We start from the raw sequence: 15,275 nt of genomic DNA on the forward strand, positions 1-15,275 counted from the left end.
TACCGAAAGAACCAAGAAGATGAATCCCTGCAGTCACGAAAGCTTTAAATCGAAGCTCATCTGCTCCGTTGCGCGTTCGCGGTTCAAGCGCGGGCGCGTAGGCAGACGGAGCAGGGTGGCCGTGCACGTGTGCGGTCGCAGATTGCATTTCTGTTGCAACGTGTAAAAAAAAAGAAAGAGAGCGACCGCGTGTCTCGTCTCCCACGCGCGGCGCGGCGATTCGTTTACGCCGGCACGTCGCCCTTTCATCTCCCGCGTGCGCGCTACGCGGCCGCCTGGTTTTGGTCCACCTGGGAATAAGGGCAGCATGTGCGGTCTACGCGCTGCTCAGAGCGCGGGGAGAGATCGGCGGCGGTGCGCAGGGGAAATATCACGCAGCACATCGCTCGGCATGCGTCCCCTTGTGTTTACATGTCATCCACATGACTCATGTGGAAATTGTTCTGCTCCTCTGACTAACGCATTTTTCAGCGACTGCATAAGAGACAAACATATGTTACTATATATTTATACACAAAGCATATATATACAGCCACACGATGCCATACATCCATTACATGATTTTTTAGAACTGCTTTTCATTTCTTTAGAACTGCTCTTTATGCTTTATTCGTCATCCCCTTCCCCCGCACCTCTGATTATCATGGCGCAAAAGAAGTTCAACGCGCATACATCATCAGCCATGATCGATCCACTGCTGGATGAAGGCCTCCTTGCGTCATTTCCATTCCGCATTGGCCCTATGGTGCCAGAGTGCATCTCACTGCTGCTGTGCGCTTAAACAAATAAACTCAAACTCACCGCTCCACCTTTCGCGGCGCGTCCTTCTCCTCCTTTGGCTGCCATACTGTCAGCAGTCCCATTCTTCAGCCAAGCTTCATGCTCTATTGAACTTCGGTTTAACACGTAGGCTTTCGCGACCAATATTATTCATATTAAAGTTTTTGGGTTAGATCGCGTAAATATTATTATGTCGTTAAGCCCGCCACAAATCTGGCTGTCGCCTGATGAAGCTAGTTGTAATTACTGGCGAAACGTCGTACTCAGATTGTAAATGTTGTGGATTTGCTCTCCAACACACCGGTGTGCTGTACAAGTAACGAATTGGCACGTTCTGTTTACGTGACAACCCTTACTAATTGGCTCTGTTGGGTGGTGGTGGGGTTAACGACACTTTTATATTTATGCGATCTAACCAAAAAAGAAAAATACCTATATTATGGATCATTTGCTGTGTTGGTAGATTTAGAATGCAGAACATAATATATATATAAGTAATTCTACAATAGGGTCACTAGAAAACAAATTTAATAATATTTAAGTCCATCAGTGTCCGGGGGTTCTGGATCAAACTTTTCCAGCAGCGTCTGTTTGGACAGGAAGACCCTGAACCTGCCGATGAGACTCAGAAAGTCAAAACTCGCCCAAAGTCTTTTGCCCCTGAAGCAAATGTCGATGGGAATCACGTGTCCACAATGCGTGTTGTACATACGGTGGTTTCCAGGAAGATCACGTGTTCCAGGTGACGTGCACATTGACGGACCTGTGCGACGAGTGCAAAGTGTGTAGCGGAAGCTAAAGATGCAGCCCTGCAATTCCCTGCTCGTGCCCGTGCTGTCGGAAGAGCCTCCACTGGGCAGGGGGGGAGGGGGGAGTTTCAGAGAGCCCTTGTAGAAGGCATTTTAACCTCCTCCTCTACACCGGCTAGATATCCTGAAAGTGGTGAGAGTACCCACAGTTTACCTCGCCACACATGGTGGTGATATTCTCCCATGGTGGCAGGAGGTCGTGGGTGTGATCCCGACCCTGATGTGTATTTAGAGTTTGCATGTTTCTCTCCCCGTGGTCGCGTGAATTTTCTCTGGGTCCTCCAGCTTTTCCGTCCACATTTAGAATCAACCTGCGTTTAAGAGTATTTCGCTGTTGTACATTTCCACGTGATAAGCCACTTCGTTGAGCTATCATTTGTAGGCCAGGTCGCTTCTATATAGCTCAGTGGGCCTTACCTGGTAAACATTTAACAAAAAGTTGTATTAATAAATAAATATTTCCATGGCCCGCTGATCGGCTAAACTGTGGAATTCCCGTTTACACTGCTGGGTCAGGAGGGTTGGGTGGGATTTAATAAGCTTACCAACGTGGCGAGTTGTGAGTTTGAACTGTCCGACCTCTGGACTGCGAAATCCAGCTTGCTAACCATTACACTGCAGCAGCAAGTTGCTAATCGCTCGGGTAATAGTAAAAAAAAGCCAGCTGTCACGTCTTCATCAGTCTTGGTTTTGTTTTCCCCACTGCAGCGCAGCACCGGTTGTTTAAGGCCGTGTGTGTGCGTGTGTGTGGCTTTTGCCACCGGGCCAGTTTCACGTGCTGCGATGTATATTCGCTGCCTCCCATTTCGAAGGCTCCCGAGCCACGAGAGGCCGCCCCCCGGGCGTAGGGCCCGGTCTGTCGCGCTGTCATCGTTGTGTCTCGGAGACAAAACAAATAAATGCATCGATTTCTGTTCTTGTAAAAAAAAGAAACTCTTCCGTGTGCGCGCTTGCCCTGGCCCCGGGGAGAGGTGAGCGTCTCCGTGTTGGAAGGGTTCAGCGGTTTTGGATGATTTGTAATCGTTTCGTACGTTTGGTGTTAGCGCCAATCTCTCACGAACGCGCGCTGTATTTCTCGGACGAGTCTCGTCCGTCAGTAGGGGGGAGCGGGAGTGCAGCGGTTAGCGCTGTGCTGCGCTACGACACTGGTGACGATTATCTGAACCGGTCCTGTGCCTCCCCTAGGTCGACTCGGCCTCAAATTAGTACCTGGCGCGGTGTGTGAACATCGCCACTGGGGAGACAAAGGCGGCCCGGTGTGGTGGTGGCCACCCACCCCCCTCGTGTCCTGTGCCGGCCTTCATGGGTGTTGCTCTCTGACAGCACTTGCCCCAACAGTCTGCTAAGGCTATCTGGGGGACCTTTGTTTTTGATGGTGCTCTGTGGCTTTGCCCATTTAAGTAATTTTTGACCATTGACTCCTCATGGTGATGATCATCACTGAACAGAAGTTGTATTTCCCACTGAGTGAAGCCCTTTGAGCTAAGGAGCTCTCCTTTTCAAAGGGGGCCACTCGGCCAGCAGACAACATCAAAGCATTCCACAATTGCAGATTTAAAAAACAAACAAAGTTAATTGTGGCAATTATGTTGTAAAAGTACGTTCACACTTAAACGTTAGTGTTGTTAATGGAGTCGGTTTAAACGAGGACAGAGATGGCTAAATTTAGATGCCAAGAAACACAAACTAGATGGTTCCTCATACTTTGGGGCAGCAGCAACATTAAACGCTTCTGAACCGAATTGCGCGCGCGAAATCTGGGAACTACGAACAGACAATCATATTGGACACTGGACCCATATTAACAAATTCAGAGCGCATAAGCTACTCGCACAAGTTATTACGATGCAACGCTGTGCCGAAACCGCCGTGTTTCACGGGCAGCTATATTCTGCGGTAGTCGCGCGAGATGGCCAGAAGTTGCCCTCTTGACTTTTCCCCGATTGTGAAGATTGTGAAATGTTTTTTTTGTTGGCACGTTTGGACTGTGCCGCCAGTGCAACACGCACACAGCACAGCCTTCGCATCTCGTCAGGATGACGCTGCGGCATCTTTAAAGTCCACTGGGAAGCGGACTGCCGCTCGTTTATGGTTAATACAGCCGCCAATATTAACCGGGGTGGTCGCGTGTCTCGAACCGCAAGCGGCAAATGTCTCCTCCTTTTGGCCGTGTTCGTGGGTCGCTCTGCGTGGAACCGCGTTTGCCCGTAATTCGGCACGTTACGCGGATGTGAAGATGATTTCCTCCTTGGCGGTGGCGTTTGGCAAACCGGCGCAACTGACAACTTTAATTTTGTCCGCTCCCATGCGCCTCTTCCAGCGTAGTATATCCCATGTAATTCCATTACAATGTTTGGGATCCCGCCGGATTTCTCTGATATTTTGTTTAAGTTTCTTCGAAAGTGCCAATTCTAAACATTGAGGGTGCATAAACGTCTCCAAAATTGCGCAAGCGGTCATTGTTCAAACTCGTCTGCGCTGTGATCATTGATCTGCGAAGCGTGATACACTTACTGATTGCTTCGACTAAAATGCTGCTTTTTTGGGATCTTTAATGAGCACACGGGGCGATGTCTGGTGTTGATCTGCAAGGAGCTGTCCTGTCATTTATAAATAGTAGCATTGCGTAGTATCCACGTATAAAAATACGCCGTGACTCAAGCACCTCCGCCTGTTATTGAGCAACAGGCTGTGACCAAAACAGTCCTGTTTTTTCATCACTAATTTAGAGGCCTACTCCTTCATTGATTTGCTTATCGGGTCTCAAATTCCATCCTCGTAAAACAGCGCTCTCCCACGGAATCCGCTGAACCTGAGCGAGGTTAATGATTCGCCAAAAGTGTCCGCTGGTTTTTATTTAGATTCAAGCGCACGGCATGTTTTTTTCCCTTCCTTTATTTTTATTCCTCAACAAAACAGTGCAGTGATTGGGTTTTTTTTGTTTCGTTATCGACCGGTTCCCCCCATTCACGCGACACGTGAAGCACGTACCGACACTTTAGGTTTTGCATCGCGACCTATGTAACCACCACGCTTGCGTCTCTTAACATCGGTACTTGACGGCATCTGTACCTGTTGCGGGACGCCCGCGAAATATAGCCTAAGCAGGTCATTGGGCCCTTCCTGCTTAAAATAAATCTATCTGCCTATTTGTTGTGTTCGGGGTCTCGCGTGAGCTCTGTCACGCATGTTGCTCGCGTGACTCTTACTCAGCACGCAGAGCGGGGAGCCTGTTGCTGGTGGCCTCGTTTGCTATTTGACAATAAAAAAAACCGACAGGGAAGTGCCGGGCGCACGGCGTGATGTCATTGCGACGGCACGCGGCACACACCAGAGGTCAGAACACGAAAACATTGAAGTCCGGGCTTAGCAGCTAAGTGGCTCTCTGGCTCTTACATGCGGAGCCGTTGATTTAGTGCCTTATCCGAACGCGAACACTCTGCAGGGTCCGGCGTGTGGCCGCTTTGCTCGGGGGGGTTGGGTGAACACGCGAGCGCGCGCCGGCCGCGTTACCGCTCACGTCGGAGAGATCGAAGCCATGGCCGCCGCTGCCTCAACTAAAACCAAACTATTTAAACTATTTTTGTATTTTACCAGGCAAGGCCCACTGAGCTACGATGCTCTTTTTCCAGAAACGACCTGGCCACCACAAACGATAGCTCAACGAAGCCGCTTATCACGTGGAAATTTTTAGCGGCCAAATACTGTAAACGTGTCATTCGAAATGTGGAGGGAAAACGTGGAGGACCCGGAGAAAAAATTGATGCGACCACGGGAAGAGAGACATAAACTGCAGGCATCAGGGTGGCGATCAAACCCACGACGTCCCGTAGACCAGGCGAGGTAGTTAACATCTTGCCGCCGTGGCGCCAGTCGTGGCACAGTTGCCAGGCTCGGAATGTCCACGGCACCGAGCGATATTCAAAGCTGCCATTACGCAGGCCCCTGCCTCTTAAATTGCGCACAATTCATTACGTAAATAGATCGAGTGTTATTCGGGAAGTCTCCGCGCCGTTTTTGGTAACCGTATATCTCGCCGTGAATTGTTTTTTGTGCTCTCGCGATTAGCGGGATTCATTGTCTCGACTTGGAGGGGGCGACCGGCTCACTTGGGCACTGTAAATAAGTGAAAATCCACAAAAAAGCACTCAACGTAATGTGTCTTAACCGACCGGCAGTTCCTTTCAGAGAGATATTCCAGAAACGGCCACGTACTTTTGCAAAGCCGTCGCAACATGATATCGAGCATATGTATATCCTGTGCTCAGCTATACATCACATTATAAGCAAACTGACGTTTTTAGGCCTCAAAATAAATACAACATTTACATTAACAATTTAGTTTATGTATAAAGCGTCTAAATTTAATTGCGTCTCAAGATGCCGTAAAACGCCAAATGGTACTACCACCATGTCGGTTTTCGCGGCCGGGCTCCAAACAGTTTGTACTCGGCACAACTTAAAAAACGGCTGTGCAATACCAGGCCGAGATCGGAACTCATCGTCACAATTTAGAACCCGGTTTATTTTGCAATGGGCAAACTGAAATGTCAGACCAAAGATCCTAAGTGCAGCGGTTCCTACTCTTTCACGGGGGTAGGGGGGCGGGGGCACAGGTTGCAGCGTGGATACCGTGCAGGAATTTTTTTTCTTTCAAATGTGTACTTGGGAATGTCAGAGGCAGGTAACAGCAATACACAACACTTCTTTCGCGCCGTACATAGCCAACCGTGATAATCGGGGGTGTTGGGGGAGGACAACACGCACCAAACCGCCGTTGACTTAGAGGGGGCTTGGGGAGAGAGGCGACGGGGGTTGGGAGGGCATGTGGGGGACCAGTGGTCTTGATTGCTTGATTTGGAGGGGCACCGTGCTAAAAAAAAAAAATTGAGGACCCACCGGCTCCGACATGGCCGTTGTGAGCGTGCCGGCCACTTTGTGTGGCTAGCAGTGAGTGGCGAGGCACAGGCCCCCGGGGGGAGCTTTGTGTGACTGTGAGGAAGGGAGCGGCCCTTCCTCCGATGGCTCCCGAGGAAGCTGAGCTCACTCGGCCGCTCGCTTTTTTTTTGTCCGTTTTAGTTACTGGCCTCGTCCGTTTATTGAGTCGGTTGTTGTTGTTGTTGTTTTAATGAAGTCGGCGTCGCGTTATTCATTTTTCAGACGGTCGTTTTTTGTTTTGCTTTATAATTACGGCCGCTGCTTTCCCTACGCTTTGCGCGCTTATTTACGAACGGCATCTACATACGCCTGTGAAAATACAAACTAGGTTGTTGTTGTTGTTGTTTTACAGCAAGAAAGAATGGTCTCGTAAATACAAAGAGACTCGGGAAACTAAAATGTGAGCGAATAAGTTCACAGAGTTCGTGAAACGGTAAAGGTGCAGCTCTGCAATTGCCTGCTCGCCACTGCTGGCGGAAGAGGCTTTCACTTGGGGGCGCTCTAGAGAGACCCTCTTTGGGAGTATTTGGCCTACTACCTAGAAGAGGGGCGAGTAGCCGCCCATTGCCCCACCACACGCAACTTTTGCCACTCGACTAAACTGTGGTCCACCAATCTGCACTGATTGGTGGACAAGAGGCAGGAGGAGGTGATTCATGAAACCCTCACCATCTTTTCAACTGCTGCGCCGGGAGATCGAATGGAGCCGGCGACCTCCGAATTGCAAGTCCCACGCGCAGCGTCACCAATGGAGCTGTCGTGAATGTTGAATTTGCTCGAAGCACGCCCTAAGAATTGGACATGGCGTACTATGCGTGTTGTGTGTAAGAGCTGCTTAGGTTTTTTTTTATTATTCCTGACGCTAAAGGGCCTTTGGCAAACCCCTTGAAAAATAATTAAGGCTTACGCGTTTTTGATTTATGACCGCGTTTCCTCACGGTGTGTGATGCCATTCCAATGCTGTAGGGTGCTGAAGTCTGCAGGAAAAACAAAGGCACACATCCCCCGTGTATCCGTCTCCCCAAGTTGTTGCCATCTTCCCTACGATGCTAGTTTTGTGTTACATTTTTCCATGGCCTCACTATCAACTTTAGGTGCATCGAAGCTAAGTGAGGTGCGAACTAATGTCCGGCCACTTGAGAGAACTTCCTCTTTCATACATTACTTTTACCCATTATTATTCTGCCCATTAATTGATCTTTGGACCTTGCTATTATCTGTCCATTTGTTATTCCTATGAGCAATGCTTTTGTGCAGCTATGGGGACAAATCCAAAAGTGGTGGAAAACGAATCCTATTATCTGCCACTCATCCGCAGTTTGACCTCGATATGATTCACCCAGAAGCGGTCTTTTGGAAGTATGACCATCCGCACTCAAGCAAGATTAAGACTAGTAACCCGAAAGTGGCGGCAAATTATATTATCTGCTGTTTTTTTGTGTGAAGATATGTGAAGTAAAATGCACATATAATAGGATCCAGCCATAGTGCTCCCGATACCCGGACAAACACGAGGCCTTTGGCAAATCGCTCTTTCTTTCTCGCCAAACTCTGCTCCAGAATTTTCTTTGCTGCCGGATAATATTGATGTGGAAAGCCAATGAGTAGCGCTGTGGCACTCAAACACGTTCACTTATACGTGGAGTTGCTTGCGTGCGGCACGCCGCGTCCACGTACTCGCCGTGCCCCGCGTCACAGCTTTCGTTCCGCCGTGTTTTCAGCGAGGTGAGCGGGGTGAAACGGTTAGCGCCCTCGTTGGAACAGGAGCCGGCCAGGTGTGTGGCCCCATTAGACGGTGTGTTTACGCGACACGCGCGCGCACACACACACACGCGCACGCACGCAGAGCCACGTGCAGGTGCGCAGTGCTCGTGACGCGCTTCTGTTTTTCTGGCTCCGAGGACGAAATTTTTACTTCATGCGTACGTCGCGAACGTCACGAGGTTCGGGCAATTACGGCCCGCCGTGGCATGAGCTCAGTCGGCCTCAAAATGGGTTTCAGACGAAACCTCCGGCCTTGGTTGACAGGTGCTTGAGGAATTTTTCCTGAAGCTGGACTCGCATCATCACCGGGGGTGGTCGCCAGAGAATGACGGGACCTCAGATGGAGAAACTGCCTCTCAGGTGCAAATGTGTTCCCACGTGGCCTCCCACCCACCTCTGGCCAATTACTCACGGCCTTGAAATTGCCGCTTGGAAGGGAAAAAAAAGAAAGCAGCGTTGCAGCAACAAAATGTGGCCTTTGGAAAAAAACAAATAGTGAAACCTTTCTTGAAGAATGTCAAAAAGCATACCTTAACAAGTCTAAATTTTTTAAATAAAAAGTGTCAGATTTTACGAGTTATGGAGGAGTGGTATGTTCCAATGGCACGAAGGGTAGGTCATTCTACATTACCATGGCTGGGAACAGTCTGTCCCATAGGGTAACCACTCTGAACCTCTCAAAAATGCGCTTTAAAAAGTGATGGATAGGCAAAGTTGACACCCAAGACCAGGACTTTTTCCAACTGCCAGTCGTGTCACTCCAACCACGGCACATCCTGGCCAGACACTTCCACAACAAAAAGCCTGAATACGCATCCTGAATCCACAACCCATTGGAGTGACCCAGCTGAGAAGGACCTCTGCTTCGGGGGCTCTCTAGCAGGTATTTTAGCCTACTCTTCCACCCTGACCAGACATTTGGAACATGGGTGGGAGTACCCATACTTGACCCCCATCGCCGCACGTGACCTGTCGGACGACTGCGATGCCACCCATTTATTCATAATAAAGGTTTTTGGGTTAGATTGCATGAGTATAAATGTGTCGTAACCCCCCCCACCACCCGACACACACGGCCAGTAAGGTTCGTCACGTAAACAACGCGTCAATTAGTTACTGCTTCAGCCCACCGGTGTGTTGGAGAGCAAATCCACAACATTTACAATTCATGCTGCCGGTTGGCCAACGGCCAAGAGAGGTGCAGACCCTTGTTTCAACTGCCGCGCTGGAAGATGGAACGGGCGATCGCGCGAGTCCAGCGTGCCGACCGATAGCACCGTGGCGGGGCGACGTGTTGCTTAGAACAGTTTCATTTGTGTGCGCTCAGTTTGTTGTCCTTCACTCGCCCCCCAACCCACGCATGTCTCTGATTAGCAAAGTTGGCTGCGTACCATGCGATAGAAGTTCACCATACATACGTCAACTAAAAACTCAACTAAACCACTTATATTTTTACCAGGTAAGGCCCACTGAGCTGTCTAGCTCTTTTTCAGAAGTGACCTGGCCACAATTGACAGCTCAACGAAGTGGCGTATCACGTGGAGATTTATAGCAGCCAAATACTCGTAACGCGTGATGTTGATTCTAAATTTGGAAAGGAAAAAACCGGAGGACCCGGAGAAAAATCCACGTGACCACGGGGAGAGAGAGAGAGAGACACGCAAACTCCAAATATACAGCAGGCGTCGGGGTCGGGACCGGACCCACGACCTCCTGTATACCAGGCGAGGTGGTTAATATCTCACCACCGCGGCGCCCCACGTGCATACGTCCACTTTACCTGCAGCTCCCCCTCCAAGATGCTGAGCAGGCACAGGAGGTCCTTCTTGCTCAGCTCGCCCCCTCTGCGCGCGTGCCGCTGCTTGGCTGGCCCCGGAGTCCCCTCCGGCACCGCCACCGCCGCCGCCTCCTCGCGGCCGCTCATGGTCCCGGCGCGGTGGTCTCGGGGAGCCGGCGCTGCGTTGTCGCGAGCGTCCACTCCTCCTCCTCCTGGCCCCGAGCCCGGCAGCTCGCCGCACCCGGTCTCCCGTTCCGCGCTGTTGCTTCGGCTCTGGTTGTTACCGCTTCCTGATCTCATTGTTACCTGCGGTGGTGGTGGCCAGCCGGAGTGGGGGGGGGGGTAGGGGGAGGAATGGGTGATGGGGAGGGGGGTGACCAGGCAGTGGCCAGCAAGGGTGGAGGGGGGGGGGTTGGAGAGAGGGGGGTGGTGGTGTTGGCCACAGAGGGGATGGAGTCGGGGTGGGGAATGGGACAGCGTCAGGGTTCATGGGTTGAGGATTTAAGCAAAGGGTTATCTCGGAGGCTTTACGACTCAGAAGAGCTTTTGTTTTTCAGCAGTACAATAACAAAGTGTATTTTTTTTTACCTGCCACAGAACAGTCAACGATGGTGTGTTTCTAGGGGCCTGTTGCAAAAAAATTGTTTTGGTTTTTCTCTGCCGACGTGTATTTTCGGAGGGCTCATTCTCAGGACGCTTTGTTGTTCGGCAGCGCAGCACTCTGCGCGTCCTTCATCTGCCAGAGCTCGACGTCAACTCTGAAAGCAAAGTCTGAGAAGGTTATTCAATTGTTTGGTTTAGTCATTCAAAGGCAGTTCACCGCAGCCGCCTCCTTGGCATCTTGTTAAGCCAACACGAGGGGCACTCGCATTTCCTGGCCAAGGAAGAGCACGCGTCAGCCGTCCGTGATGTGCTTTTGGGGGGGGGGGGAGGGGGGTGAGGTTGTTACCCACGTGTGCCCTTCGGCGTGAAGTCCGACATTTGGCTACGTGTGCAAAGTGCTTCAATGAAGAAGCCTCCCAAGAGAAGGGGCTCCGAGTCTCGTCGTGGCAGAACGACAACAACGGCGCACGGCGGTGAAAAGATGAAAACACATCGGAGGTTGATCCGGCACAGCCGCGAAAACCGACGGACAAGTAATAGGCCATGATGGAGGTTTTTTTTTTGTTAGACCGTTTAAATATGAATGTGTCGTTAAACCCGCCACCACCCGACACAGCCAATTAGTAAGGCTTGTCACGTAAACAAAACGTGACAATTCGTTACTGGTTCGGCACACCTCCGGTGTGTTGGAGAGTAAGCCCACATTTACAATTCGAGCACGACGTTGATTACAACCAGCCTCATCAGGCGACAGCCACAGTTGTAATCGGCATCAAACCCGGCGGTTACCCCCTTGGAGCAGATGCTCTCGCTCTCTCCCTGTCCCGTCAAAACTTTCTTCGGGCTCTTTGTCACGCAACCCCTCGTGTGAGGACCGGCCCCGGCCCATGTTTGTGTCCGCAAACGCATCAACAAGGCGGGCACGAGTTCACGCCCAAGCTCTGTTGTCGCGCGGATTAGGGGAGGTGCGGCGAGACCGCGTTTCCACGCCTTCCCGTCGACGACGTCGCAGCCTCACCCCTGCGACCGAGGGTTGCCGCCTCTGATGAGGTAGCAACAAACCAGGAGGGGTTTCCTTGGGAAGAAGAACAATATCCCGAGGTACCAGGAGAGAGAAGGGGCGGGGGGGGAAGACTTACGTGTGACTGCGTCACGTTGAGCGGCATGTCATTACACAAAAAAACAACGCGGGACATTTACTGTCCCACGGGACGGCTGCCTCAACACGAGGACAATCCTGGAAAAGCCCGGAGAGGTGGCAACGCTCCCCTGACCTCTTCCTTCCTATTGGTACGACCGCTCGTATGTTTGTTCTATCATGGATCTTCGAGAGAGAGGCCTTAGACTACCGCTCACGCAGCGAGCGACGCGACTTTGTACTTTCCCATTGCAAAGCACCTGAGGAGAGCGCTTTCAAGCGGCGATTCATTTTGTCGATGCGAATCCGCGAGGCTGAGCGCGGTCAAAAAAAGACAGCCCCCCCCACACGCCCGGTGTGTCCCCCTCGACATGTGTCGTGCATTGCCGTACGGCACCGTGTCCGACGTTTCGCCGCACATTTCCGGAAGCTTCTTAAGCCCACCGAATGCGCGTGGTAAAACCCGACGACGAACGTGGTGGGGGGGGGGGAACTGTGCAGCGGCGGGCCACGAAAGAACTTGACAGCAGTCGACGGAGCCCTTGGCCTCGCTTCAAGGTTAACAACTCTGTGGCTGGCGAGGGCAGCGCTTGGGAGCTGCCTTGTAATTATGCAACCAACCTGTAAACTCACACGCAACTCAAACAGCATAAAAAAAAACTCCTAGCCCCTTCACCGACTCCCCCAACCGCCCCCCCACCCCTCGCCGCGTACCAAAAACAATAACAGCGTAAAAACACGCGCGCTCGCACGGACGCGCGCGCCGTAACGCCGCGTGTTTTGGGTCGCGCCGAAAGGCGCCTCCGCTCACCGAGAAATTTCGGCTAAATCCTAAAAATCCCGCGAATCCTAAGAATGCGCAGCGGTGAGCGAAGGCGGCCCCATATATGTACAAGCGCGGGCGGGCGGGCGGGCGGGCGAGGACTGGCGTCTTGTCGGCTGGGACGCCGCGGTGTGCGACCCCGTCCTGCCCGACGGCCCCGTGCGCTCTCCACGTGGCAGGACGACGGCGCCTGTGAAAGTGGCGCTCGCGAGCAGCGCCTGTGAAGGGGCGGTGTGGCCGGCACCACGCCCGGCCGCATTCGTCTGCATAGTGGCGATGTTTACACGCAGCGCCACGTACTCATTTGAGGCTGAGTCGACCTAGGGGAGGCTCAGGACCGGTGCAGATATTTGTCACTCTTATATTGGTCGTGAGCGGGAATTAAACGCGGGTCGCAGGGTTCTTACCGCAGCACGCTTAACCGCTAGACACACGCACACACACGCAGACACACGCACACACGCACACACACGCATACACGCGCAGACACACGCATACACACGCAGACACGCACACATACGCAGACACATGCACACACGTACACAAACGCGCACACACGCACACATACACACACGCATACACACGCACACACGCACGTACACACACGCAGACACTCGTCAACGAGGGCACGAAGAATCCCCGCGGCTCACCCTCACCTCGCTCTCCCACCTCTTCCGCCAGCCCCTCTCGAGGTGACGTCTGTGTCGGGGCACGCTCCTCGGTAATTTCACACAGATGGCCATTACGGTTCGCTTGGCGCGCAAGCCAGGTGAACCTCCCCCCACCCGACCCCACTCCCCCGACCCCATCAGAGGACGTGCGGTGCTGTCGTGGGTATTTCGTCGTGCGTTATCACTGAGCGATACCGGCATGCACGGCCTTGTTTGCATTGTCGCAATGGTTTGTACGTTCGATCAATTATTGAGTTTATTTTATAACTCGGGGAGGGCAGAGTGCGGCTCGCCCGACGTGCTTTTTGGGTCGTGCCGCGTGTTCGGCGCGATGGCCAGAGCCTTTCCGAATTCAGCTGCTGGCTGATGTCAAGCTCTCGGTACGCGGCGCGAAACGTCGGACACGGTGCCCAACAACACGCGGGGAGATGTATGCGGCCCAACGGCGACAACACGCAGGCGGCGGTTGTAAGCGTTCTTTTTTGCAAGGAAGACGTAGGGGGCGCAGAAAATTATCCGCCAAAAGTTCTGCCAAAAAAAACCCGATGAATTGTATGATGCATTTATCTTTTGCGCTCGTGAGTCATGAAATGGATTTGGCATGGCCATTCATTGTTTGTCATTTCTTGTGCCGAGATATTCCCGTTCAGTGAAGGGAAAAATAAAGAAGTCTCAATTGGCACTCGCAACTTCCAAACTTGGTCAAGGACCTTTTTTTCGGTACGTTGCAAAAAGCACATTCACATCATTCTCACGCAGTTATATTTATCTTTGTGGGTGCCTTATAAGGGGATTTTTTGGAAAGTCTACCATGAGTGCCCATTAGTACACAGCCAGAAATGTTACGCAAGCATTTTTGCCCGTGCATAAGGACAAAAAAATGGATTACTGCATTCCATTTTTAGACCATACCTCGTTGACTGAACATTAAGCATTTAAATCCTCCGTGCATTTTTATTTTCTATTATTAGGTCCTTTATTAGGTCATTTATTGATTTTAACATTTTCCAAAAATGACAATGAGTTGCATTTCTACAGCTTTAGTCACAACTGAACATTGTAACCATAAATGGCTCCTGTGCCTCCCTCCTCCAGACTCCTTCCGATCCGCAGTGCCGTTGCCAGACTCGTCGCCCATACCCGTGAATGAGGCCGCATCAGCCTAGTCCTCTGATATTTCCACTGTCAATCCGGTCCCAGATCAGCTTCAAGGTCACTCTCACTGTCTTCAAGTTCTTCCACGGACTTGCTCCTGCCTCCCTCTCCCCTCTCATCTCACTCTACTCCCCTCCACGCAATCTCCGACCTCTCATCTCACTCTACTCCCCTCCACGCACTCTCCTACCTCTCACCTCACTCTACTCCCCACCACGCACTCTCCTACCTCTCATCTCACTTTACTCCCCTCCACACAATCTCCGACCTCTCCCCTCTCATCTCACTCTACTCCCCTCCACGCACTCTCCTACCTCTCCCCTCTCATCTCACTCTACTCCCCTCCACACAATCTCCGACCTCTCCCCTCTCATCTCACTCTACTCCCCTCCACGCACTCTCCTACCTCTCCCCTCTCATCTCACTCTACTCCCGTCCACACAATCTCCGACCTCTCCCCTCTCATCTCACTCTACTCCCCTCCACACACTCTCCTACCTCTCATCTCACTCTACTCCCCTCCACACAATCTCCGACCTCTCCCCTCTCATCTCACTCTACTCCCCTCCACACACTTTCCTACCTCTCATCTCACTCTACTCCCCACCACGCACTCTCCTACCTCTCCCCTCTCATCTCACTCTACTCCCCTCCACACAATCTCCGACCTCTCCCCTCTCATCTCACTCTACTCCCCTCCACACACTCTCCTACCTCTCCCCTCTCATCTCACTCTACTCCACTCCACGCACTCTCATACCTCTCATCTCACTCTACTCCCCTCCACACACTCTCCTACCTCTCCCCTCTCATCTCA

The 15,275-nt window shown here is 51.9% G+C and overlaps 2 protein-coding genes across 2 annotated transcripts in view; one reads left to right on the plus strand and one right to left on the minus strand.

Annotated features, from left to right (window-relative positions):
* CMSS1 (cms1 ribosomal small subunit homolog) overlaps positions 1-15,275 on the plus strand; it is a 170,815-nt gene that overhangs the window by 70,953 nt on the left and 84,587 nt on the right. The gene's annotated exons all lie outside the window — the stretch shown is intronic.
* Positions 1-15,275, minus strand: part of LOC144734155 (filamin-A-interacting protein 1-like) — a 130,549-nt gene that overhangs the window by 66,585 nt on the left and 48,689 nt on the right. The window contains exon 2 of the mRNA XM_078616218.1: positions 10,072-10,374. Within this exon, the coding sequence (XP_078472344.1) occupies positions 10,072-10,368 (297 nt within the window). The 5' untranslated portion in view covers positions 10,369-10,374. The remainder of the gene's footprint in view (positions 1-10,071; positions 10,375-15,275) is intronic.

This window comes from Lampetra planeri, chromosome 50 (assembly GCF_965212315.1).
Source record: "Lampetra planeri chromosome 50, kcLamPlan1.2.h2, whole genome shotgun sequence".
Taxonomy (NCBI): Eukaryota; Metazoa; Chordata; class Hyperoartia; order Petromyzontiformes; family Petromyzontidae; genus Lampetra; species Lampetra planeri.